Source organism: Eschrichtius robustus, chromosome 10 (assembly GCF_028021215.1).
Source record: "Eschrichtius robustus isolate mEscRob2 chromosome 10, mEscRob2.pri, whole genome shotgun sequence".
Lineage (NCBI taxonomy): Eukaryota > Metazoa > Chordata > Mammalia > Artiodactyla > Eschrichtiidae > Eschrichtius > Eschrichtius robustus.
Genome location: NC_090833.1, coordinates 4349398 through 4373506, shown reverse-complemented (window position 1 = coordinate 4373506; position 24109 = coordinate 4349398). Strand labels below are relative to the sequence as shown.

The 24109-nt window shown below is 38.4% G+C and overlaps 1 protein-coding gene across 2 annotated transcripts in view; it reads right to left on the bottom strand.

The window, feature by feature from the left end:
* The window catches only part of SETX (senataxin), an 81073-nt gene that overhangs the window by 43568 nt on the left and 13396 nt on the right, over positions 1 to 24109 (bottom strand). For both annotated transcript variants that reach the window (XM_068552980.1, XM_068552981.1), the window contains exons 3-10: positions 23809 to 23992; positions 22557 to 22767; positions 20495 to 20604; positions 16714 to 16933; positions 15825 to 15944; positions 12691 to 12862; positions 12467 to 12554; positions 7779 to 11978 (exon numbers count right to left, since the gene is read on the bottom strand). In XM_068552980.1, coding sequence (XP_068409081.1) covers positions 7779 to 11978; positions 12467 to 12554; positions 12691 to 12862; positions 15825 to 15944; positions 16714 to 16933; positions 20495 to 20604; positions 22557 to 22767; positions 23809 to 23985 — 5298 coding nt within the window. In that variant the 5' untranslated portion in view covers positions 23986 to 23992. The remainder of the gene's footprint in view (positions 1 to 7778; positions 11979 to 12466; positions 12555 to 12690; positions 12863 to 15824; positions 15945 to 16713; positions 16934 to 20494; positions 20605 to 22556; positions 22768 to 23808; positions 23993 to 24109) is intronic.

Here is a 24109-nt window from a genome sequence, read left to right as displayed (position 1 = left end):
GAAACTACACCTAGGCATATCATATTCAAACTTCAGGAATATGAAATATCAAAGGTAAAGAAAAAATTCATGAAAGAAGCCTGTGGGAAAAAAACACCTTATCTATAGAGGAGGAAAGATAAGAATTACATCTAACTTCTCCTCAGAAACCATGCAAGCAAGGAGAGAGTAGTGAAATATTTAGACTGTTGAGAGAAAAAAACCCACCAACCTAGAATTCTGAATCCTGCAAAATTATCCTTTAAAAGTGAAGGAGAAGGGCTTTCCTGGTGGCGCAGTGGTTAAGAATCCGCCTGCCAACGCAGGGGACACAGGTTCGATCCCTGGTCCAGGAAGATCCCACATGCCATGGAGCAACTAAGCCCGTGAGCCACAACTACTGAGCCCGCGTGCCACAACTACTGAAGCCCGTGTGCCTAGAGCCCGTGCTCCGCAACAAGAGAAGCCACCGCAATGAGAAGCCCGCGCACCGCCATGAAGAGTAGCCCCTGCTCGCTGCAACTAGAGGAAGCCTGCGCACAGCAACCAAGACCCAATGCAGCCAAAAATAAATAAAATTAATTCATAAAAAAATGAAAAAAAAAAAACTCAACAGTAAGAAAACAGACAACCTGATGAAAAAGATGTGCAAAAGACCTAGACAGACACCTCACCAAAGCAGATATACAGACTGTAAATTAGTATATGAAAAAATGCTCCATATCTTATGTCATCAAAGGAATGCAAATTAAAACAATGAGATACTGTTACACACCTATTAGAATGGCCAAAATCTGGAGCACTGACAGCACCAAATGCTGCCAGGGATGTGGAGCAGTAGGAAATCTCATTTATTGCTGGTGGGAATGTAAAATGGCACCATCACTTTTTCGTTTTCTTTTTTTTTTTTTTTTTTTTTTGCCGAGCCACGTGGCTTGTGGGATCTTAGTTCCCTGACCAGGGATCGAACCTGTGCCCCCCGCAGTGGAAGTGCAGAGTCCTAACCACTGGACCGCCAGGGAATTCCCAAAATGGTACCACCACTTTGGAAGGCTGTTCGGTGGTTTCTTATGAAACTAAACATATTCTTACTGTAGGATCCAGCAATAGTGCCCTCAATATTTATCCAAATGAACTGAAAACTTATATTTACGTTAAAAACCTGCACATGGATGTTTACAGCAGCTTTAGTCATAACTGCCTAAACTTGGAAGCAACCAAGATGCCCTTCAGTTGGTGAACGGATAAACAAACTACGGTACAACCAGACAATGGAATATTATTTAGTGCTAAAAAGAAATGAGCTATCAAGCCATGAAAAGACATGGAAGAACCTGAAGTGCTCATTACTAAGTGAAAGAAGCCAATCTGGAAAGGCTACATACTGTGTGATTCCAACTATGTGACATGCTGGAAAAGGCAAACTATGGAGACAGTAAAAGGATGAGTGATTGCCAGGGGTGAGACTGGGGAAGGGTGAACAGGCAGAGCACAGAGGGTTTTTAGGGCAGTGAAAGTACTCTGATATTAAAGGACTGATACATGTCATTATACGTTTGTCCAAACCCTTAGAATGTACAAATCAAGAGTGAACCCTAATGAAAACTATGGACTCTGGGTGGTAATGACGTGTCAATGTAGGTTCATCAGTTGTACAAATGTACTACACTGGTAGGGGATGTTGATAATGGGGGATGCTATGCAGAGTTTCTCCAGCTCGCTGCAACTAGAGAAAGCCTGTGCTCATCAACCAAGACCCAACCCAGCCAAAAATTAATAAATAAAATAAATTTATACCAAAAAAAAAAGAGATAAGTACTGAGTACTATCTCCAAAATTTACGCCCAATGAATTCACTTCTCTTTATTTCCATAGCTACCACCTAGATCAAGCTACCATCATCTTTCTCCTGGGCTACTATAATAGCCCCCGACAGGTCTACTGCATCCATGCTTACCTTTCTACAGTTATTCTCTAATGAGCAACTAAGAATGTTTCTTTTAAAAAAAAAAGTAAACTACTACATATTGCTACTCCCCCAGCCTAAACACCAACCAACTAAAAATCCTCCAACATCTTCTCACTGTACTGAGAATGAAACCCCAACCTGCACTTACAGGGTTGTATACCATCCAGCTCTTGACTGATTTCTCCAATCTTACTTCATTTCCCTTTACCTCTAAGTTACCTCACTCCAGCCACATCAGCCTAATCTCTTTGCTCACACATGCTCAGTTAGGCCTACCTCAAAGCATTATAGTCTTGACCCTCCCCCCTCCTCTGCACAAAACCCTCCTCTCCTGGCTCTCAGCCTGATCTCAAAAGCAGCCTCCCAATGTCGCTCATCATATCAACCTGTTTTGTTTCCTTCACAGAACAAATTATAATTGGAAATTAGCTAAAAAACGGTGCAATCTCCCTATAAGGGGTTTGGGCACTAAGAATCACAGCTCGTACTCCAGAAGAGCCCCCTTTCTGCCTGCTCCTTGTCTACACAACCTAAAAAGCGCCTGCCAATTACACTCTGCATATACGTGCATGCACACACAGGTAACAGAAGGGGACTGCAGACAGAGCCAGCAAACCGAAACTTTAAGAAAAAAGAGTATTTGCCAAAACTGACCCAAAAAATTGGTCCCTGTCAAAATAGTGCACATTTATCTAATACTTTTGTGTGTTAAGCGTAAGGATTAAAAACTAATATATCCTCTATCAGTCACATCAGTACCCAAAAGACTCATATTTCTTTTTTTTTTCCCCACACAGACTGTATTTTATTTTTACAAGAGATAAATCAACTGACACCAAGCATTGTAAACGGATGACCACAACAAAAGCAACAATGATTGCAATTACCAAACACGAAACACACTCATACTATGTCATAATATTGACATTCAGTCCAGTAATCCTCCACTGTAACAGCTCCTTTACTTTGCTGTGAAAATTGATTTGTATATTTTTTGCCTCTGAGTCCTTGTGGGATTTTTTTTTTTTTTTTTTATTCAAGAGACTCATATTTCTAAAAGTTGAATTTGCTCGTTTGCCCTTTGGGGCAAGGGATAATTCTACGCAAGGTCATTGCATTCCACCTGCAATAAGACATAATAACTGGATAACCAAACACTGCATTTCATGTCCTAAATAGGATACCAACCACATTTTTGTCAAAGGACTCTAAACACACTTCAGCATTCCATTAACAAACAATATCATGAAGTCAAATTACATCCAAATGAGGGTAAGAAGCCTTGGCCCAAGACTTTGGTTGATGCCACAGTCTCTGGCTTATCAGAAAGAATAAAAATTAAAAGTAATCAAGGTATCTGAGAATTCTCTGGCAGTTCAGTTGTTAGCGCTTTCACTGCTGAGGGCCCAGGTTCAATCCCTGGTCAGGGAACTTAGATCCCACAAGCCACATGGTACAGTGGGGAAAAAAAAAAAAAGTAATCAAGGTATATTAATAATACCATTAATAAATGTTGGCCTATATAAACTAGAAATGCTAAAACAATGCTGTTTCACTACATGGTTAAAAAAAAAAAGAACAAGATGAAACTTCATGGTAAAGATGACAGATTGAACACAGGCATTTCCTTTCATTCCCCCTGAAACCCCACTAAAACACCCAAGGGATTTTTCACAACAGGATTAATTCATTAGGATGAAGAGAACAGAAGAGGAGGCAAGAGTATCAAAATCTGGGAAGCTGGTAAGCAGATGGATGAATGGTTAACTAACTCAGGAAGTCCAAGAAGCTGAACTCTAAGCAGGAAGCATCTGACATACACCTCTAGAAGGAGGAGGGCTGAAGGGAGACTGCCCCTCCCTGTTCCTAGCAAAAAGCTATAGCGGTTTCATCTCTATAAAGTGTGACAGTCTCTGGCTGTGGGGCAGCAGACAGAGAGGGGATACTGTACTTAAAAAAAAAAAGGTGGGGGGCGGGACGTCCCTGGTGGCGCAGTGGTTAGGAATCCGCCTGCCAATGCAGGGGACATGGGTTCGATCCCTGGTCCGGGAAGATCCCACATGCCGCGGAGCAACTAAGCCCGTGCGCCACAACTACTGAGCCTGCGCTCTAGAGCCCACGAGCCACAACTACTGAAGCCCTTGTCACAGCTAGAGAAAAGCCCGCGTGCAGCAACGAAGACACAACGCAGCCAAAAATAAATAAATAAATAAATTTTAAAAATAAAATAAAATAAATTTTTTAAGAAAGGGAATTAAGCAAATGTTTATATACTGAATGCCTGGACCCTTACCTCTGCCCCCACCCTCACCCCACAGTCAGCTCCCCATCAGGCCTATGCTTTCCAGGCAATCGATCTGAAGATTCTTCTTGGGGAAATCTGATCTCACTAAGAGGGGGAAAAAAAAAAAAAAGACTAAAAAGAGTGACATGAGGGTGGGGATGAGGCTTCCCAATAAAATGCCGATGGTCAACAAGCCTAACCCTTTCACTCAGAGCTTCTAATCTGTTTTAAAATCTTACATGTAACAAAATATAGATTATAACTATACCTAAGCATATAATCTTAATATAAAGAATGAAACTAATTTGGATTTCACCATGTGATTGGTGTCCTTCAGATCACATTTGACGTCCACAGTGCAAATAATAATGGACCAGTTTAGTAAAAGTATCTGTTTTCCTAAGCATCTCTTTTGACTTGTCATTATTTAAATACATCCTCTTTTCCTATAGCATTAAAAAGTTGAGATATATTTCACAATATAAAATTCACCACTTTAAAGTGTGCACACTACAGTGTGTTTTTAGTACATTCACTATTTTGTGCAACCATCACCATTATCTAATTCCAGAACATTCCCACCATCCCAAAACAAGCCTTATACCTATTAGCAGTCAGTCCTAATTCCCGCGCCCCCACCCATCCCCTGGCAACTACTAATCCACTTTCTGTCTCTACGGATTTGCCTATTCTGGAAAATTCATATAAATGGAATTACACAATATGTGGCCTTCTGTACCTGACTTCTTTCACTTAGCATAATATTTTCAAGGTTCATCAAAGAACAGGTAAAAGTACATATAACGGGTCATTCCTTTTGATAGTAGACTAATATTCCATTGTCTGCATATACCATGTTTTGTTTATCCATTCATCTCCTGATGGACATCTCGGTTGTTTTCAACTTTTGGCTATTATGAACAATGCTCCAATCTGCTTTTTAGTATCCTGTTCTTAAATGTGAGTAAACCACCAAAAATCATTAGACACGTGAAGAAAGGAGTTAACATGAAAGGTCTGCAGACACTAAAATGAATAGGAAAAAAGCAACTGGGAAAACAGGGACGACGCAAAGAGAGGAAAACTTTCAACTAACTTTAAACTCATCATTAATTAACTTCAGGTAATAAAAAAATACCGTGTACATGAAAAAAGCACAGAATCCTATAAAAAGGAATAATCAGAGAACAAGAGTTCCGTGAAACTAAAAATATGCTCAAAAATTTTTCAATAGACTCGGACGCTGAGAAAGTCTCCAAGGAAGTAGAACGACGACAACAACAAAGACAGACAGAGATGGCAAAACAGAAATTTTAAGACAGGCAAAGTTTCAAAATTTACCTCCTACACGTTCTTTTCTCAGGAAGCTTGAAGGATGTGCCTTACTAAAATGAGGGGATGACAAAAACAGACAACCCTGGGTACAGGAGACAGAGATCCAACACAGGAAAGAAGGAAATGCAAGCCCTAGGATGAGGATGGTGAGCATTTCAGGTTAACCATCCTAAACCAAGAAGATGAAATTTATCAACTATCTGATGTGCCTGATCATACTGAGAGACCTAAACATCCAAGAGACAGTCTGAAGCTAATTTAGTAATAAGTACATAGAAAATTAAGTAAATAAAAGAATAAATCCAGAGAAACCAAAGAGTCGGAAACGAAAAGTAGTTACAGCTACCACATGACTTAGCCGCGGACACCTTTTATATAGTCAAAATAATAACAAATACTGACCTAAAAATTACAAGACTACTCCATAGTGAGGATGGGGAAACAGGAGAAGTGTGTGTGAACACAGGGCTGGGAAGAGAGGGTACTTCCTGCACTGGTAACTACAGAAAATGTCTAGAACTGAAAAATTCACAAGTCAAAATAGTGGCATGTTATTTAGAAATATGGAAGTAAATAACAAAAGGATCCATCAAGGATCAAAAATAATTACTTGGGGAGATGAGAGTGGCTGCTGATTTTTTTTTATAATGGGCCTTCCACAAGTATTTGACTATTTTAAACTTCGTGTATATACAAAAGGAACTTGTGCTCATTCTGTTTTGAAAAGGTTTTGGCTACAGAAATGTCCTGAAGGAAGAAATCTTAAAGAGAAACATATAAATACTTCTTAACTAAGGGAAAAATAAAATCACAAATATGTGTCCTAAATTTAAGGGCTATGGATAGCTTCTAAGCGATTTAGTGCTTTCTGGAAAGGATAAACGTTCAAGAAAAAAATAAGCTTCAAAATGAAGAAAATCTCTATTTTCCCCAGCTTATTTAACCGTATACACTGTTCACTGAGCTAACAATTTTGTAAGGTAAGAAAATCATTCTTGTAATACTATTTCACATTGTTGTTAAGGAGAGAAACTGAAGACCCTGTATCAATCAGCTGTTTCTAATGCTTCTGAAACACTAGTAAAATAATTAAGACAACGGCTTAAATTTAGGGCATAAATTGACACCAACTTGCCTCTTTGTGCAGTACATCTCCTTTGCCTTTAACAATTCTAAGCTGGATCTTTGCAGTCTCTCTGCCTGGGATATACTTCCTATGGCCAACTCCTTCTACTCACTCTGGTCTCAGTGTGAATACCATCGCTCACAGAGGCTGTCTCACCTTTCAGTCTAAAGTGCCCGCTCCCTTTTGTTCTAGATCATTCTAGAGCACTCTAGAGCCTTTTGTCCTGATCTGAAATGATCACTCCCAGAAGGCAGAGGCCTTGTCTGTCGTGTTCACCACTTTACCCCCCAGGGCTGTGATAGTACTTGGCAAGTATCAGGCACCCAAGTATCTGCTGACTGAATACATGGGTATTTACCTCAGTGCTCTTGATTTTGAAAAGTCTTATTGCACGCTCACGTTTTGGGTTTTATTTTTTTAAAGGAATTTGAAAAAAAGTAAAAATCTACCTGCTTTGAGAACACCAAAAACATCCTTCAAAGCGCAGGTGAATGTTTACAATAAAGAATTAACTAGCTGTTTTTCTGAGGTTCAAATGTAACTGGGAATCCTATATTTTACTTGGCAATCCCAGTCGGGGAGTAAGAAAGAGAAAAGAACCAGAATGGGATGTGTTGGGGTAGGGAGGCAGCTAAAGGCTGCTATGAGGCATAAGAAGTTGGGAAGACAGATGAGAAATTTGGGATTTATTGCTTTGTGCTGCAGTGTAACCTGCCCTTTGCTACCTCCTCAAGAAAACTTCAGTAAAGGTTTACAATACTTTTCAAAAAAATAAATGCAGATGAGAGACTACGTCCTCTGAGAAATCTTCCTTTATTTTACACTGAAAAACGTTTCCTCCTCCTGTGCCACCTCTGGACTTGGTACATTAGCACTCTGAATTGTGTCTGTAAGCTCCAGAAGGGCCGAGTTTAAGTGTTTCCTCTGTATCACCAGCATCTACAACAGTGTCGGGGACAATGTCTGTTCAACATGAAATCTACAAGCTACATCTAAATCAAAACGCGATCAGTTATTTTAGCTGTACTCAGCATGGTAAAGGTAATTTCAAAGTCTGAACGTATATGATTAGAACATATACTTACTGTTTCAAAAGTATTCAGTATCATCAAAGGGAAAAACACATCAAAATAATCTCCACAATCTTGAAATCTCACAGGCACATGTCTTGCGATGGACTGACAAAGAGTTGACGGGGGTCCGCAATGATCAAAGTTCACAAACATTTCGTATTTCCATTTTAAGATCTCTTCAACGAAGTTGTCAGAGATGGACTGTGCTGACAAGAGAATGTTTACTGGAGAGGTAGCCAAGAAAGATCTGTTTTCACCAAATGGAACTCTGTAGCCTTGCCTGTTGGAATTATTTGGAGTATGAGAACGGAGAACGTTGCACAAACCCTTCACTTCAGCCACTGGCTTCTGAGACACCAGAGAGGCTGGCTGTGGTACTTTCAAAACAGATTGTACCCCACTTGACTTATTTTTCAGAGTTGGCAGGAGCGCTGACGTACTCTCCAAAGACTTGGAAAGACCAGCAATTCGTGAAGTACTACTGGAGCTAAAAATCTTAGCAGTGGAAGGTCTCGAACGTTTAGATGCAGAGAGAGGCAAGCCAGGTTTACGAAATATATCTTCATCTGCTGCTTTAGCTTCAGAGTGTTTTGAACAGTATTCACCCTGGTTTTTCAGTGTTTCAACACAATCTTTGTACTTACATTTTGTGCTACTCAAAGATTCCAACTGAGGCCGACTCACAGAATCTTCTTCTACCTGGACTGTATCTTTTCCATGAACTACTTCAATGAGTTTATCATTCTCTTTCTCCATTTGTGAACATAAATCCATATCTTCAGGATCACATTGTGTTAAAAATATATTATCTTCCTCTATGTCACTGCTGGATTCAGGCTCTCCCTCTTTCAAAGCTGCCACATCTAAATGATGTACTGTTAGGTCACCTCCACCTAAAGGGTCCCCTGAGGTAGAAACAACTATTTCATTTGTTGGTATTTCTCCATTTAACACTACAGAATTACACTGGTTCAAAAGACAAGTGTCATCAGCTACCTGAGAAACACATTTTGCTTTCGTGGGTTCTGCTTCAGAAGACACACATTTTATTAACTGTTTTTCCTTACTTTTAGCAGTTACCTCAGCTCCTCTTTTATAACTATAATCTGATGTATCTGATTCTGGCACAAATTTGTCAGAATTCTGTGCTGCATGTGGCCCGGCTCGTGCTGTATCTGTACTTTGATAATCAAAACATCCTTGTCTGTTTTGTTGTGATCTGGGCCTCCTCTGCCTTCGCAACTGAAGGTCTTGACTCGTCAGCAGTTTCTTATTATTTTTGACAGAGAGAGTCTGAGGAGAAATTAACTTAGTCTTTTTCCGGGTATCAACTACTCCAACAGTTTTGCCATGGTCACGTAACTGAGCTAAACACTCCAAAGATCGCTGGGACAACTCAAATGCCCTACGAGGAGCCTTTTTCAGACCAAGTTTCTCAACCGTTGAAGTTGGTTCAGGACACTGGCGAAATTTCTTTGGTGGCACTATAGCAGGAGTTGTTCTACAACTTAGGTAATTTAAACTTTTACTCTGTCCTGTTTTGGTATCCGAATGTGTTTTTTTAGGAGTTTTAGAAAGTGAGACTCTCCTAACAGGTTTGGAATAAGTGCGAAGCTTTGGTGGAGACCTCTTCAGGGAAACAGTAGTGGTTCTCTGAATGCTTGAATTGGGAGTTGTAGTCCTTATGTCTATACTTTCAAAATCATTTTCAGTCACATCTCTCTCATTAAGAACATCAGACTGGTCCTCACTTTTGACAGGAGATGAAGGCCTTACAGGATCTTCAGCCATAGCAGCTTTCTTGTATCGTTTTCTCTTGGGTTTCTTCACTTCAATTTCACAAAATTTCTCAACAGAAATACTACTACTGTGTGGTTCTGCGTGTTCCTCAATGCCCTCTGCTGCTTTTTTAATGACCTCTTCAGGTACATAATCTGTATCATAACCCCCATCATTTGTGATATGAGTCAAGCACGAATTTTCTTCATTCTCTTGAACTGAATTCTTGTTGTCTGGTTTCTGATCTTGCCAAACTGAAAACACTTCACATGGACTTTCAAACTCAAAAAACTGAGAATCAGATTCCTCAAACTGCAAATGGGACCTTGTATTTTCTTCCTTTACCTTCTGTTCCACATTTGTGTTAGCTATTGAAGTATGCTGCTCTGGACAGTCTTTCTCAATGCATGTTTTATCCTGTCTAATGTGTTTCTTAAAACCCACAATTCTTTCATCACCATTATCATCATCTTCATCAGAATCTGAAATAATAATAACCTGTCCACAGCAGGTTTCCCTGACACTATTTTTGTTGGCTGTGAAACGTCGTCTATCATCTTTAACTTTTCTTTGTAGCTGGGATAGACTTTTTTTTTTAGTTGAATCTGATGGGAACTTAGTAACACTGGCTTGAGCTATTAAAGATAATTCGTGGAGGTCTCTGTCTATCTGAGAATCTGTTACGGTGTCAGAATTATGACTGATGCTAAGGGCCTGTTCTCTTAAATTAGAAGAAAACTGAACGGTACTCTTGCTAATTTCCGTATCTCTTGATTCAAGTCCAGTCACAGGATCTTTAAAGGGAGGTGTTTTCTCCACAAAAATATTGGTCATTTCTGTAAATGAGACCAAATCTTTATTATCAACATGACATTCCAGTATTTGACAACTGATTTCAGGGGTAGAGAAAATGCCTGACTCTTCTTCCTTTACTTGTTCCTTTTTCAGCAATAAACTGTTTTCAGATTTTTGTTCTCCATTTTTATCATCCAGAATACCATTAGGGCCTAAAGAGGGATTGTGTATGAAGCCGTATCCTTTCTGACCTCCTGTATCTTTCTTTGAACAGAAACTTTCGATGCTAGATACAGTCAGGTTTTCCTCTAAAGTGATACTTTTCCTGTGCTGCTTTTTTATTACATGTGGTAACTCAGCACAGATTTCATCTTTATGTGCCTTAGTTTTTGCTTTTGAGGTTTTGCCAAGAGCATCATCCTTTAAAGAGAAATCCTCATTGGATGTGGACACCTTTTCCAGACAGTCACTGCTAGAATCAGTCAACAAACATGTTGATGTTATTATTCCTCTGTCAAATACCTTTTCTGGACCATTTCTTGAAGTACAATTCTGTGGGGTATATGAGGAATTCTCTTTTACAGACTTATGCTTCCCTGTACTTATTTTAACTTGGCCTCGAGCTCTTTCATTAACAAGCCTTTTACTCCTCGGCTTCAAGCACAACTCAGCTGAGAAATGGTCTTCGAGTTTCAAATCTTTTATGTAAGTTTGCTCATTATCCTCTTCTATGGCATTATTTGCTTTGCTGAAAATACTCTCTTGCACTTGACATGCATCAGCTTTCATTGGTTCTTTAGAGAATGTTGGGCTGGAGTTTTCCAGACAGTGCCTGTCTTTTTTAGACTTCTTCCCTGTTTGTTCACTTTCTTCTTTATTATAAGATGCAGGAGGCGCTTTACATGGAGGAGTCAGATCCACAGAAGTGCTACATTGAGGTACTTTGAATTTTGTGGTTCTAATAATTTGCTTTAAACAAGTTTGTAACTCATGGGTTTCCTGACTAGTCAACTGCCAACCTAAAGATAAATTTCCTCGCAGGAATAAGTTGAGCTTATCCCAGAATCGCTTACAAAGAGTCTGCTGCCCAAGCTGATAGCCTTCTTTAAGGAGACTTCTGATCAGCTGCACACAAGCAAGTTGTACAGAGTTAGATGGCACTGAATGCAATGACAGAGATGTTATCATTGTTGTGCCTTTGGCGCAGTTTCCAGACGACTTCTCAGAACTCCGTGCAAACGCGGTGGTGGGAAGCTTGGCACATTTTACGACGGCTTCCACCCACTGCTGGGAACTAACCCACAGCAAGTGCAAACACTTTTTATTTCTATGAAGTTCAATCACTGACACCAAAATGAGAAGGAAAAACTCAGTGACTGTGTCACACACGGCGTCTGTCTGGTTGAGGACGTCTTTGACTTCAGAATGCAGATGATGAATAACCTCCACTATATAAGCCACACCCAGATCCTTAAGATCCATGAGGGACTGCACAAAAGGGATGAACCACAGAAACGTGCTGTTATGAACACGCATGTCTTGACCGATATCTGACTGAAGCACATTAGCTAATGTTTCCATTTCTTCATACATGTTAGGACAATAATCTGGGCAAATGGCTGATCTCCACCCTGAATCCTAAAATGAAAGAGATACTGACACTCAGATAAACAAGCACCATTCATGCCAGGTTTAACACACAAGTTGCAAACAAGAAAAGACATTGCTCAACTTTCCTGTTTTGATGTACATATACGAACACCCAAGAAATTGTTCAATCTTGAGGTTAAGGTTTCATGAAAAGGTTAAATTTACAAAACCTCCATGTACTCTGGACCTCTTTCCTTCAGTTGGTTTTGATTTCTAGTCATGTGATTTATCTCCCTCATGCCATAAATGTTCTACCCTTCCAAAATGTACTAAAAATTAATCTCTCAAAGTGTGCACGCTCTCATTAGAGCCCATTCTTCCTCTTGAGCTACTGTTCAATCAGAAAGGTTTTATGCAACAGTTGATTCAGAATAGCTACATATCATAAAATCAGCAATGCAACTAACCACGTAAAACACTGTCTATACAATATAAAGGCAATACAATATCATCTGAATTCTCAAAATGTTTTCTACCTTTTTGGTCTTTTCAGGGTTATAATTGTATACAATCTGGCTGCAAGTCACCGTATCATCCAAATATGACTCCGCTTCTAACTTGCTCCTTAAATATTAAGAATAAATAGAAATTACTGAAATGAAGGGTAAAAAAAAGAAGAGAAAAATCCTACTGTTAAGTCAATTATAGTAGACTTCCTCATACAGATTGTTTGAAATCCTGACACAGGAACTGAACGAACCTCACAGAGCTGTTCCGTATATTCTGGATCTCTTTATTGTAGCTCACGTTGTTGATAATGGTTTGAAATGCCTCAATAGGATCAATAAGTTGACCCCAGACCTTAGATCCAAGGCGATCCAGAATCACCATGAAACAGTGTAACGCTGGCCAGAAAGGATCCACACTATCATCTGAAATACAATGGAGTAATTTGCCAAATTACAAAACAATTAGAGAAAGGTACTAAAATATACTGAGAATTAAGCATTCTTTACCTGGGTAGCAACAAAACTGAAAGCAAAGCAGGAAGTAATTTAAAGTAAAGCGTTGCCAACTACAGGTTTTAGAAAGCTGGCAAACTTTTAAATAGTGTCTGCATTTTTTTTTTTAAAGCAATACACCTCTGTTAAGAAATTTTTTCGTGTGGAACAAACTGAGATAGTCTAGATAAACTCAACTTTCTCATCCTGTTTGCCAAACCTGAAAGAATCATTCCTCCTCTGCTTCTTCCAGACCTTTATACTCCCATCCTTCAATAAATAACAGAAGTAAAGTAGAAAAAAAAGGGAGAGAAAGAAAAACTTGGTATTTTCAGCTCTAAACAAAGTCCATGATACAAGAAATCCTGAACTGTGTGTGTCATTTGGTTGGTATAAAGGACTGAACCCCTCACCCACTGGATAAGCAGAGATACACACTCTTCATCCACCCAGGTCTCAACATGGCTTTGCTGTTACCTCCATTTCATCCAACTGGCAGGAATTCCCATTACTCACACACTCGTATGCCCAGTCCTTTCCCTCTTCTCTACATGCACTGGCAAAACAATGCTCTACTCAAAGACCTTCACTTGCTCCTTAATGTCTTCTAAGGAAATGAGAAGTCCTCAGTCAAGCACTTGTAAGATCTTACTCTATTCTTTCTTTCCAGATTTATTTTTTTACACTCACATAAAGATACACCACCTACAGAAAAAAACAGATAGCTGGCTTTTTCCAAGTAAGAACCAGAACGCTTCACTATTAGCACCACCTATCAAAAAAAATCCTATCCATCCTTAAAGGCCAGCTCAAACACCTCCCGCTGCAGCAAACTATCCCAGCCATTCAATCTTCTGCAGTATTCTTAGGAGGCAAGTGCTCTAACTCACCCAATTACTGACAACCCTAGAACTTTCTGCTTTATTTCCCTCAGGGCTCTTAGACTCTACTTTTTTTTTTATCATAGTCGTTTGTGTAGAACTTCTCATATACTTTTTTATCCTCTACTGAAGCTATCTTGTGTCTAGGAAGCTCTCAAATAAGGAAGAAAGTCATCAGTTAGGTGAAGACAATTATGGAATGTTTCTTAAAGAGGTGACTTGGGACTTCCCTAGTGGTGAAGTGGTAAAGAATCCGCCTGCCAAAACATAGGCAGAACACTCTATGACATAAAAGATCCTTTTTGACCCACCTCCTAGAGACATGGAAATAAAAACAAAAATAAACAAATGGGACCTAATGAAACTTAAAAGCTTTTGCACAGCAAAGGAAAACATAAACAAGATGAAAAGACAACCCTCAGAATGGGAGAAAATATTTGCAAATGAAGCAACAGACAAAGGATTAATCTCCAAAATTTACAAGCAGCTCACGTAGCTCAATACCAAAAAAACAAAAAACCCAATCCAAAAATGGGCAGAAAACCTAAATAGACATTTCTCCAAAGAAGATATACAGATTGCCAACAAACACATGAAAGGATGCTCAACATCACTAATCATTAGAGAAGTGCAAATCAAAACTACAGTGAGGTATCACCTCACACCAGTCAGAATGGCCATCATCAAAAAATCTACAAACAATAAATGCTGGAGAGGGTGTGGAGAAAAGGGAGCCCTCTTGCACTGTTGGTGGGAATGTAAATTGATAGAGCCACTATGGAGAACAGTAAGAAGGTTCCTTAAAAAACTAAAAATAGAACTACCATACGACCCAGCAATTCCACTACTGGGCATATACCCTGAGAAAACCATAATCCAAAAACAGTCATTTACCACAATGTTCACTGCAGCTTTATTTACAATAGCCAGGACGTGGAAGCAACCTAAGTGTCCGTCGACAGATGAATAGATAAAGAAGATGTGGCATATACATACAATGGAATATTACTCGCCATAAAAAGAAATGAAATCGAGTTATTTGTAGTGAGGTGGATGGACCTAGAGTCTGTCGTACAGAGTGAAGTAAGTCAGAAAGAGAAAAACAAATACTGTATGCTAACACATATAGATGGAATCTAAATAAAAAAAGAAATGGTTCTGAAGAACCTAGGGGCAGGACAGGAATAAAGACGCAGACGTAGAGAATGGACGTGAGGACACGGGGAGAGGGAAGGGTAAGCTGGGACGAAGTGAGAGAGTGGCATGGACATATATACACTACCAAAGGTAAAATAGCTAGCTAGTGGGAAGCAGCCACATAGCACAGGGAGATCAGCTCGGTGCTCTGTGACCACCTAGATGGGTGGGATAGGGAGGGTGGGAGGGAGACGCAAGAGGGAGGGGATATGGGGATATATGTATATGTATAGCTGATTCTCTTTGTTATACAGCAGAAACTAACACACCATTGTAAAGCAATTATACTCCAATAAAGATGTTAAAGAAAGAATCTGCCTGCCAATGCAGGGGACACGGGTTCGAGCCCTGGTCTGGGAGGATCCCACATGCTGCGGAGCAACTAAGCCCGTGCACCACAACTACTGAGCCTGTGTGCCACAACTACTGAAGCCTGCGCACCTAGAGCCCGTGCTCCGCAACAAGAGAAGCCACTGCAATGGAGAAGCCTGCGCACTGCAACAAAGAGTAGCCCCCGCTCGCCGCAACTAGAGGAAGCCTGTGCACAGCAACAAAGACCCAACGCAGCCAAAAATAAATAAGATTAATTAATTTTTTAAAAAGTTAACTTCCTTGGGCTTCAGTTTCTTCTTTTATGAAAAGTAAGGTGCTGAGTTAAACTCTAAAGGTCCTTTCCAATTTAAAATTCTGACTCTGTGACCAAAACCATAAAATGTTCATTCTTTCCTCCACATCATACACCCAAATTCTTACAGTGACACTAGTATTTTCAAAGTGCACCATCATCGCAATATTCAGCAAATAAAGTTTATTACCATCTGATTGCCTCTCCATGGTGTGAAGTATTGATTGCATAAAATCATTCTGTTTGTTTGAGCCCAACAACAGTGAATCCATGGCTTGCTCCTCAAGAATGGTCAGCAACATGCAAATACCTGTAAGATCATGTGTAGTTTTCTTGAACTGATTAAATAAAACTGTCCTAATGCCTTCTCCAGTTTAGTTGGCAAAAGAATAACAAGGCAGTAAGATGAAACAAAAACGTATCCAGTGCCTCAGACATTGAAGTCTGAGACATTCATATACAACTCCTCCTAAGAACAGAACTTTAGACTGAATAAAAAGGGAAAATGGCACGAACTTGGTTAGAAAACCATTTCCAAAATGACTACCACACAATTTGTATCTCATAAAATCAAAGACCCCTTAAATTTTAAGATCACCATATTTCAAGTACCAATCACTGCCAAATATACACATGACTGTAAGACTCTGAATCAATGAAGTAGGACAGAACTATTTTAAGTCAATATACAACTTGATGAAAACCAAAGTTAGTATCTCTATCTTCCAGGAAATATTTTACAGATGGGAAAAGAGGTATTAAACCTCTGTTTCAATAGATCAAAACCCTATTAAGGTCAGCTGCTATGCTAATATTGTAACATCTAATACTGCCTTAAATAAAAGATCTATTTGCCATACTTGAAAATGTACCTCTTACACAGATGATTTCTAGGATAAAAAATGTTTAAAGACAAGATGTTGTAATAGTCAATTTAATGACAGAACAAGAACTGGGAACTATGAAATCCTTTATTTAGCAATTTTGATCAGATTACCAAAAGAGATCCCTTCCCTTGCAGGATAATCATAAGAAATATTGGAAAATACTAATTATATTTGTGTAGGAACAATACTCACCTAACCAATAGTTTTTGTAGTTGGCAGTATCATACATGTGTGAAGGCAGAAGAATCAGTTTACCCTTCTCAAGGACAGAAGAAGTATAAATGTCTGGACTTTCTAAAAGCCCCAACTCAATAACTTTAAAAAGGCAAGTCAAAACCTCCTGTAAGTCATAATAATCATCTCTGTCTACTTTTCCCAAGTTTCTTGCAGTCAGGATAGCCCAACGCCGAACCTAAAAGCATAACACATTCATTACTTCATTTAACACACAACTGTCTACATACAGCAAGAATATAGTTAAAATAGGATTCTCTACAGATTATAAAAGACACGAGATACATCAACTATACTTTAATTAAAAAAAAAATCCTTACACTGTATAGCTTAAACTTATACAGTGCTGTATGTCAATTATACCTCAATAAAACTGGAAGAAAAAAACTATCATATAGAATAAAGTACTTTAGGAAAAATATATGATTTTCAGACATTTAAAGGAAATAAACCAAAAGGTCCATGATGACAGAAAAAAAAAAAAAAAAAAGACACAAGATACTAATTACAACTGACCTTTGAACAACACAGAAGGGTTAGGGGCACCTACCCTCTGCGTAGTTGAATACACTAATATAATTCGAATACAACATAGTTGGCAGCCCTCCATATCCCGGTTCTGCATCATGGATTCAACTAACCTCGAACTGTGTAGTACTATACTACATGCTATTAAAAAGAATCTGTGTATAAGAGGACCCATGCAGTTCAAACCCATGTTGCTCAAGGGTCAACTGGAATGCGATGTGTGAACCTTACATGATCCTGATTTGAACTAACCCTAATAAAGCATTTGTGAGATAATAATTTCCACTCACTTAAACACTGACTAGAAATATGATATTATTATTATTATTATTATAAGTGTGTTGATGTAATTGTTTTTTTTTAAGAGCACTTACCTTTTTGATACACATACTAAAGTATTTTATGGATGAAATGCTCTGATGTCTAAGATTTGCGGTAACTAAACTTAACAGGAGTAGAATATTGACCACATATTGATAACAGATGAAGCACAGTGATGGATATATGGGGGTTCACTACAGCAATCTACTTTTGTATGTTTGTAATGTTCCATAATAGAAAGTTAAAAAAAGGAAAGAAAAATGAAAAGAGAAACCTGAAAAGAAATCAAAGGTCACCTCTACATGGCAATATAGCACAGGGAAGTGATTTTAAATTTATTCTGCACGAAAAATTGAATTTAGTGATCACAACCAACCTTAAAAACTAAATAAAATTTAAAAAAATCAGTGGGCATCCTTCACAGTAACAATAAGTATTGTTTTGTGAAATGTTTAGGTCACATACGTATATATATGTGTGTGAACTCGATGAAGAACATTTTTACTTAGGTTATGGGCAAAAAAGTTTGAAAAACATGGAACTAGTGGACAAAAGAATGGGCTCTATGCCAACATAATTAAGTAATGAATTTTAAGCTATCGAAAAAAATACAAAGGAATCAATGAGTCTATAACTTATAATAAATAGATGAATAAATGAAGAGCAGGGAAAATGGCTCTTGATTATAGTATAATCAATGTCAAGTGCTGACTGGTAAATGTGTAAAGTGCTGGGGTTGAAATTATTTTGCAATCTTAGAAAAACTGGCTCAGGGAAGAACCATCAGGTAATGCTAAATTTAGGAGAAAATTCTGGTGAGGAGTAAGGTATTTATGTGATCTTAGAGTACTTAAGAAATAGAAACTGTACAGTGAAGAAACTGGACAACACCTCAACCAGATGATCAAAATTAACATCACCATGAGAGGCCGAACGATATGGCATGCCTGTATATCTGACACCCTGAGAAGGACATAACATCCATCACTCATGTAGTACTCCAGTTGGAACGTATAACCGAAGCCTAACCATGTGCAAGCATCAGACAAACCCAAACTGAAAAGCATTCTATTTTTTGTAAATGGGAGGGAGGCAGAAATGACTATTCTTCAGAAATGTAATTGTCATAAAAGACAAAGAAAGGCTGCAGAAATGTTACAGATTAATGGAGACTAATGTAACACAACTACATGTAAATCCTGATCCTGGTCTGGATACTGGAGTACAGGGGGAAAATGCTACAAAGTACACTGGATCACATGACACAACTGGAAAATAGACCTTACTGTATCAATGTTAAATTCACTGAAGTTTATAATATTGTGAGAATATACTTATTCTTAGGAAATATACACTGAAGTATTTAGGGGTAAAAGGCTATGATATATGCAACCTACTCTCAAATGGTTCAGAAAACAAACAGCTTTGTAGTTAACTGAAAGCAAATGATAGAACAAGTAGACTGAAACATTAATAATTGGTGAATACGGCTAAAGAGTATACAGGTGTTTTCCACTTTTTTTATTTTTGAGAATTTTCTGAGAATTTTAAAGTATTTTCAAATAAAAACTTAAAAAAAAAAGCATTAGGGCTCTGGAGTCAGGCTGCCTATATAATACAAATCCCAGTCACCATACTAGCCTGTGTAACTGCGGTTAAGTCTCCTGACTCAGTTTCCTCACCTATAGAAACACATATATAATGAAGAATACAGTCATTCCTGGCCCTGCAGACCCAGTCACCAGGCCTGCAAGTGCTTGGCCCAGGTCCTGGTTGCTCAGCTGGACCGGCTTCCTCTACTGGTTTGCAGCGTTAAGAAAGCCAGTCCCAGAGAGCAGCTGGCTGTACTTTCTGTCAATCTTCTTTCACAGGCAGGAAAGCCCCACCCTTATTTTAAGCACAGGCCTTGACTCTGGTTCTACCCTTGCCTGGAGTATACTTGTAATTCTTATTATCATGCACAAACTCAGTCCCCTGCTACCTATAGCCACCCAGGCCTACATACAGGTTTCCACCATTTATCACTTTGTATTTCTGTTCCATTACTGGTCCAAAGAAACATTTACCTTTTGAAAAGTGTGATTATAGGCCTTTTAGAATTCCACTTTTTGAATTTTTTTCTATCATTGTTTGGGTTTGGCACAGAGGAGACTGAAATTCACCACCATTCTGACTGGAAATCCCATTACCATGTTCTTTCTTTGCCACTTAAAAAAAAGCCTCTTCACTATCCTTCGACTGGCAGAGCAACCCTTCATGGCTATTGTCTTAACGTTGTAACTCAGTTCTATAGGCCGACGTGCACAGGTCCTACTGCACACGCTGCCTCGCCACATGATGATAAGTCCTCAAACTCCAGCAATCAGCTCAAAGTCAGGTTCCAAGCCTCTGGTGTTGCTCTCTGCTTCTGTCTACCTGCTGTTCTGATTCTCATGTTCCTCTTCCTGTCTGGCAACCTAGGAACTGAATTTCCTTGTCCTCCCCTCTACCCCACCACCTGTTAAAAATCTCATCTATTAGCAAAATAGTTATTTCAAGTGTTTTAACTCGTATTTCCATGTGCTTAGAGTGGGGCAGGCAAGCAAGAAAAGCAAGAGAAAACAGTCCTTCTTCATTAGTTCAGGTCAACACACTGGAAGTTCAGATTATTCCCTCATTTGTCTTTTAAACTGAAGCATCACCTGTCAGAAGTGTTTCCCTACTCTCTTAACTCTCTTCTTTGAGCCCCCCAGCACCCTCTCCTTAACTGCAGTAATGTTACAACAACAAGAGAATAATTTTGGCAAATATTTTAAACAAAGTACACACCAAAAACCTCTATTATAGTTATCTATACTATAGGTGCAAAAATAAAATATTCCCTCTTCCACTGCCTAACACTCACACTCACCATTTCATTGGGATGGACCAAAAACAAATATATCCCTGGATGTTTGTCAAAAACCTGAAAGGAGCAATTAGCTTGTTCCATCCGGCAAAGTGCTTCAACGCATAATTCATCTAAATAGAAAAAATAAGGCAGTAAACGTTAAGACATAAATCTTATCAACTTATCAAGATTCCCTAAATTTGGCTCCTTCGGTTGCTCTGTAAGTGAATGAAAAGTTGTTCCTTTTTTTTTTTAAACTGAGGCATAAAAATGCTGTAAATGTAGGAAGAATGATATTTAGCTGCTGAAAGACCGGTAGGTTGACCATAGTGTGTGCCTATGAATTGCTCTGACTTTCCTAGTACAAACATCTTTTTTCACACTGGGCATAATTATCTCCAGAGGGCATCTTCTTAGAGGTATGGCTATAGGTCCAATTCCATTAGCATTTTACATTTTGATCCATGCGGACTTTATCTTGTACCACAGTGATAAAATCAGCTTTCCTTTGCCCCCCAAATGGCTATTTTGTCCTACTCTCAGTTACTGAGTAATCCATTTTCTCCACTGGTTTGAAATGCTATCATCACCAAAGAGTAAATTCCCCAAATATATTTGGTTTACTTCTGGACTCTCTACACTGCTCCATTAGTCTATCTGTACCAGCACTATCCTAATCCCTGTTGCTTTATGGAAATTTCTTCATCACTCTTTCAGAAGTATACTGAATAGACTCATACATTTACCGTATCAGATGAATCAACTTTATTTTGTCAAGCTTCAAAGAATATTGTAGTGACAGTGGGTAGCTTTGGGAAGGAGGAACAATGACTGGAAAAGCAAGAGGAGAGCTCCTGGTGTGTTGATGATGTTTTGTTTCTTGACCTGGGTGCCAGCTACACAAGTGTGTTTAGTTTATGAAAAATCAAGCTTATATACTTTTCTGGATATGGTACTCTTTAATAAATGTTTGAAAAATGACTTGTTAGAATTTAAAAATCTAGTTATTTTGAATTTATTTAGAAAGAACTGATTTATCTAATAAATCTTTAGATATACTTTTCAATTTACTGAAAATACAGAGGATAGAGAAACAAGTCAAATAACATGACAAGGAAGAAATCAGAAAAATCCAGGAAGCACGTTATTCTTTAGGGCAACCATTTGGTCTCAGCAAGTCAAAGTTATGACAAAAAAAAAAAAAATCTACATCTATCTATCTATATCGATATCTGTGCACACATATATAAGAGTAAACTCTTCTGGATTAAAAGAGATGTAAGAAATATGGAACCAAATGCACAGTCCCTGATTAGACTCTAAATAAATCATCCAAAAAACACATTTTGCTACTGGGAAAATCTGAATGTGGACTAGATATAGTAGTGGGTGCCTTAAAGATACTGTTATTTCGTTAGATTTGATAGATCAGGAAAATGTCTTCAAGAGATTCATATTAAGAAATGCAAATATAAATGACCAAAATCTAGGCAGCCATAATATGCTATGCCATAGTGATTACTGAAAATTACTACAGACCAGTGCTTCTCAACCTGGCGATTTTGTTCCTCACTGGCCCTGACCCCCAACTCCCAAGGGACATTTGGCAATATCTGGAGACATTTTTGGTTGTCACAACTAGGGTAGTGGGGAGAGCAAGTCACTACCGGCATCTAGTGGAGAGAGGCCAGGGAAGCTGCTAAACATCCTACAGTAAACAGCACGTCCCTCACCCACCAAGAATTATCCAGTCCAAAACGCCAACAGTGCCAAGTCTGAAAAGCCCTGCTACAGACAAATTCCAAGAATGAAAATTAATTGAATGGATAGATGAATAAATATGTGATAAAGCAAATACAGCAAGATGTTAGCAACTGTAGAATCTATGTGGTGTGTACATGGTATTCACTGTGTAATTCACTTTTCTAGGTTTGGAAACGTTCAAAATAAAACGTTTGCAAAAAAATACTAAGTATCCTAATTATACGTTTAAGAAACAGATTTTCAATATAGATAAACCCCAATTCTTACAATTCTTAAAATAAAAAAAATGATACAACTGTGAAACACCCAAGATACTCACTAACACGTTCATGTAAAAGCAAATAAGGATATTTCAGTATTTCAAGAAGAGGAACTCGAAGCTTATTTTCAAAGTCTTGGCCAGTAAAGTCAAACAGCTGTGCCTCTCCATTGTTGTCTATTATATATAACTCGTCATCATCTCCAATTTCTGCTTTCATGGCCTTTTCAAAGTGATTTATGAGACGTGAGGTTTCTAATTCCCATAAAACCTACAGGAAAAGAAAAACGGGCAGTGTCCTTTATATCTTATTATCAACAAAATATACTGGATGTGACAATCCTTCTAGAAAGTCTTTTCCTAAGTATAAAAATTCAGCAGTTTAAAGAAGTACTAAACATCATATATTAGATTTAAAGGAAACAGTCACTAAACATAAAAGTAGCTTTTATGATACATGAACATGAGTACATAGAGCATGAGATGTTTAAAACATTGCTCTTGCAGAGTTTTGCTATATCAACAGCTCTGTCAACTATACTCTACTGAAAAGGAAATGAGAAGTTGGAGCTTCTTTATCAAGGCAAAAGCTGGGCCTTCTCTGACTTCCCTTCTATGTTCCAGCCACAGGTAACTACCTTGAAACATCAGCTTTAGCATAAAGACACTGGTTAGCTTCATAGCTAGGAAACTTTGTAAACGTAAAAGTTTTCTCAAAAGGTTCATAACTAATCATCCTCCTCCTCTTTTCTATATTATTATACATATCTCTATGGTCTATATTCCATTTTTCATCAGATAAATATAATAAACCAATATTCAAAGCCACATATTTAAAATTATATGCTTCACTTTGGTTACTGTGAATGAAAAAATGCTTGTCTTTATTGATTTATACCACTTACCCGTTAAAAAATGAAGAGAGGGGAAAAAAAAGAACTATTAGCCAATAAAAAAATAACCCAAGCCATTCAGATACCTGGTTGTTAACAATGCCAAACACAATGACATTAAAACATAAACCCAAAAAAACCCTGTACGTCACTTCATTTCATGAAACTGTTTCACATCAAAATGACTAAAAGTGGAGGATTATAAAATTCTGCTTTAGATTTCAATTCAATTCCATCAATCAATAAGCATTTACTCAGCACCTACTATCTACCAGGCAATGAGTTAGATACTAGAAGTATATTAGCATTCACAGTTTAAATCACATTGTCAGTTCCCTGAATACTTCCAACAGAGTTCAAATTTATTCTCTTCCTAGTTATCAAGCTCTGAAAAATACTGCCCAATTAACGTAAAGTACCTTATGTAAGAATGGCAATTCGTCCCTTGCTTTGTGGTATTCAGCCACACACTCTAAGCAGTAGCAGAGGTCTTCATCAGCTGTTTGAAATTCACTGGAGTGGGTCTCGGATGCATAGCGTTGCAGGAAGTCAATGGTGGAAATACCACCTGGCGTACACCAACAACACGTGCTCATTCTGTACCTGTATCCAGAAAAGAAGACATGGAAAGACTAAAGAAAAAAAACACACACTTCAGGCCTATTCTGGTGGAGAATGGGTACATTTCCTACTAATGATCATGTCTTCAACTTACAATGC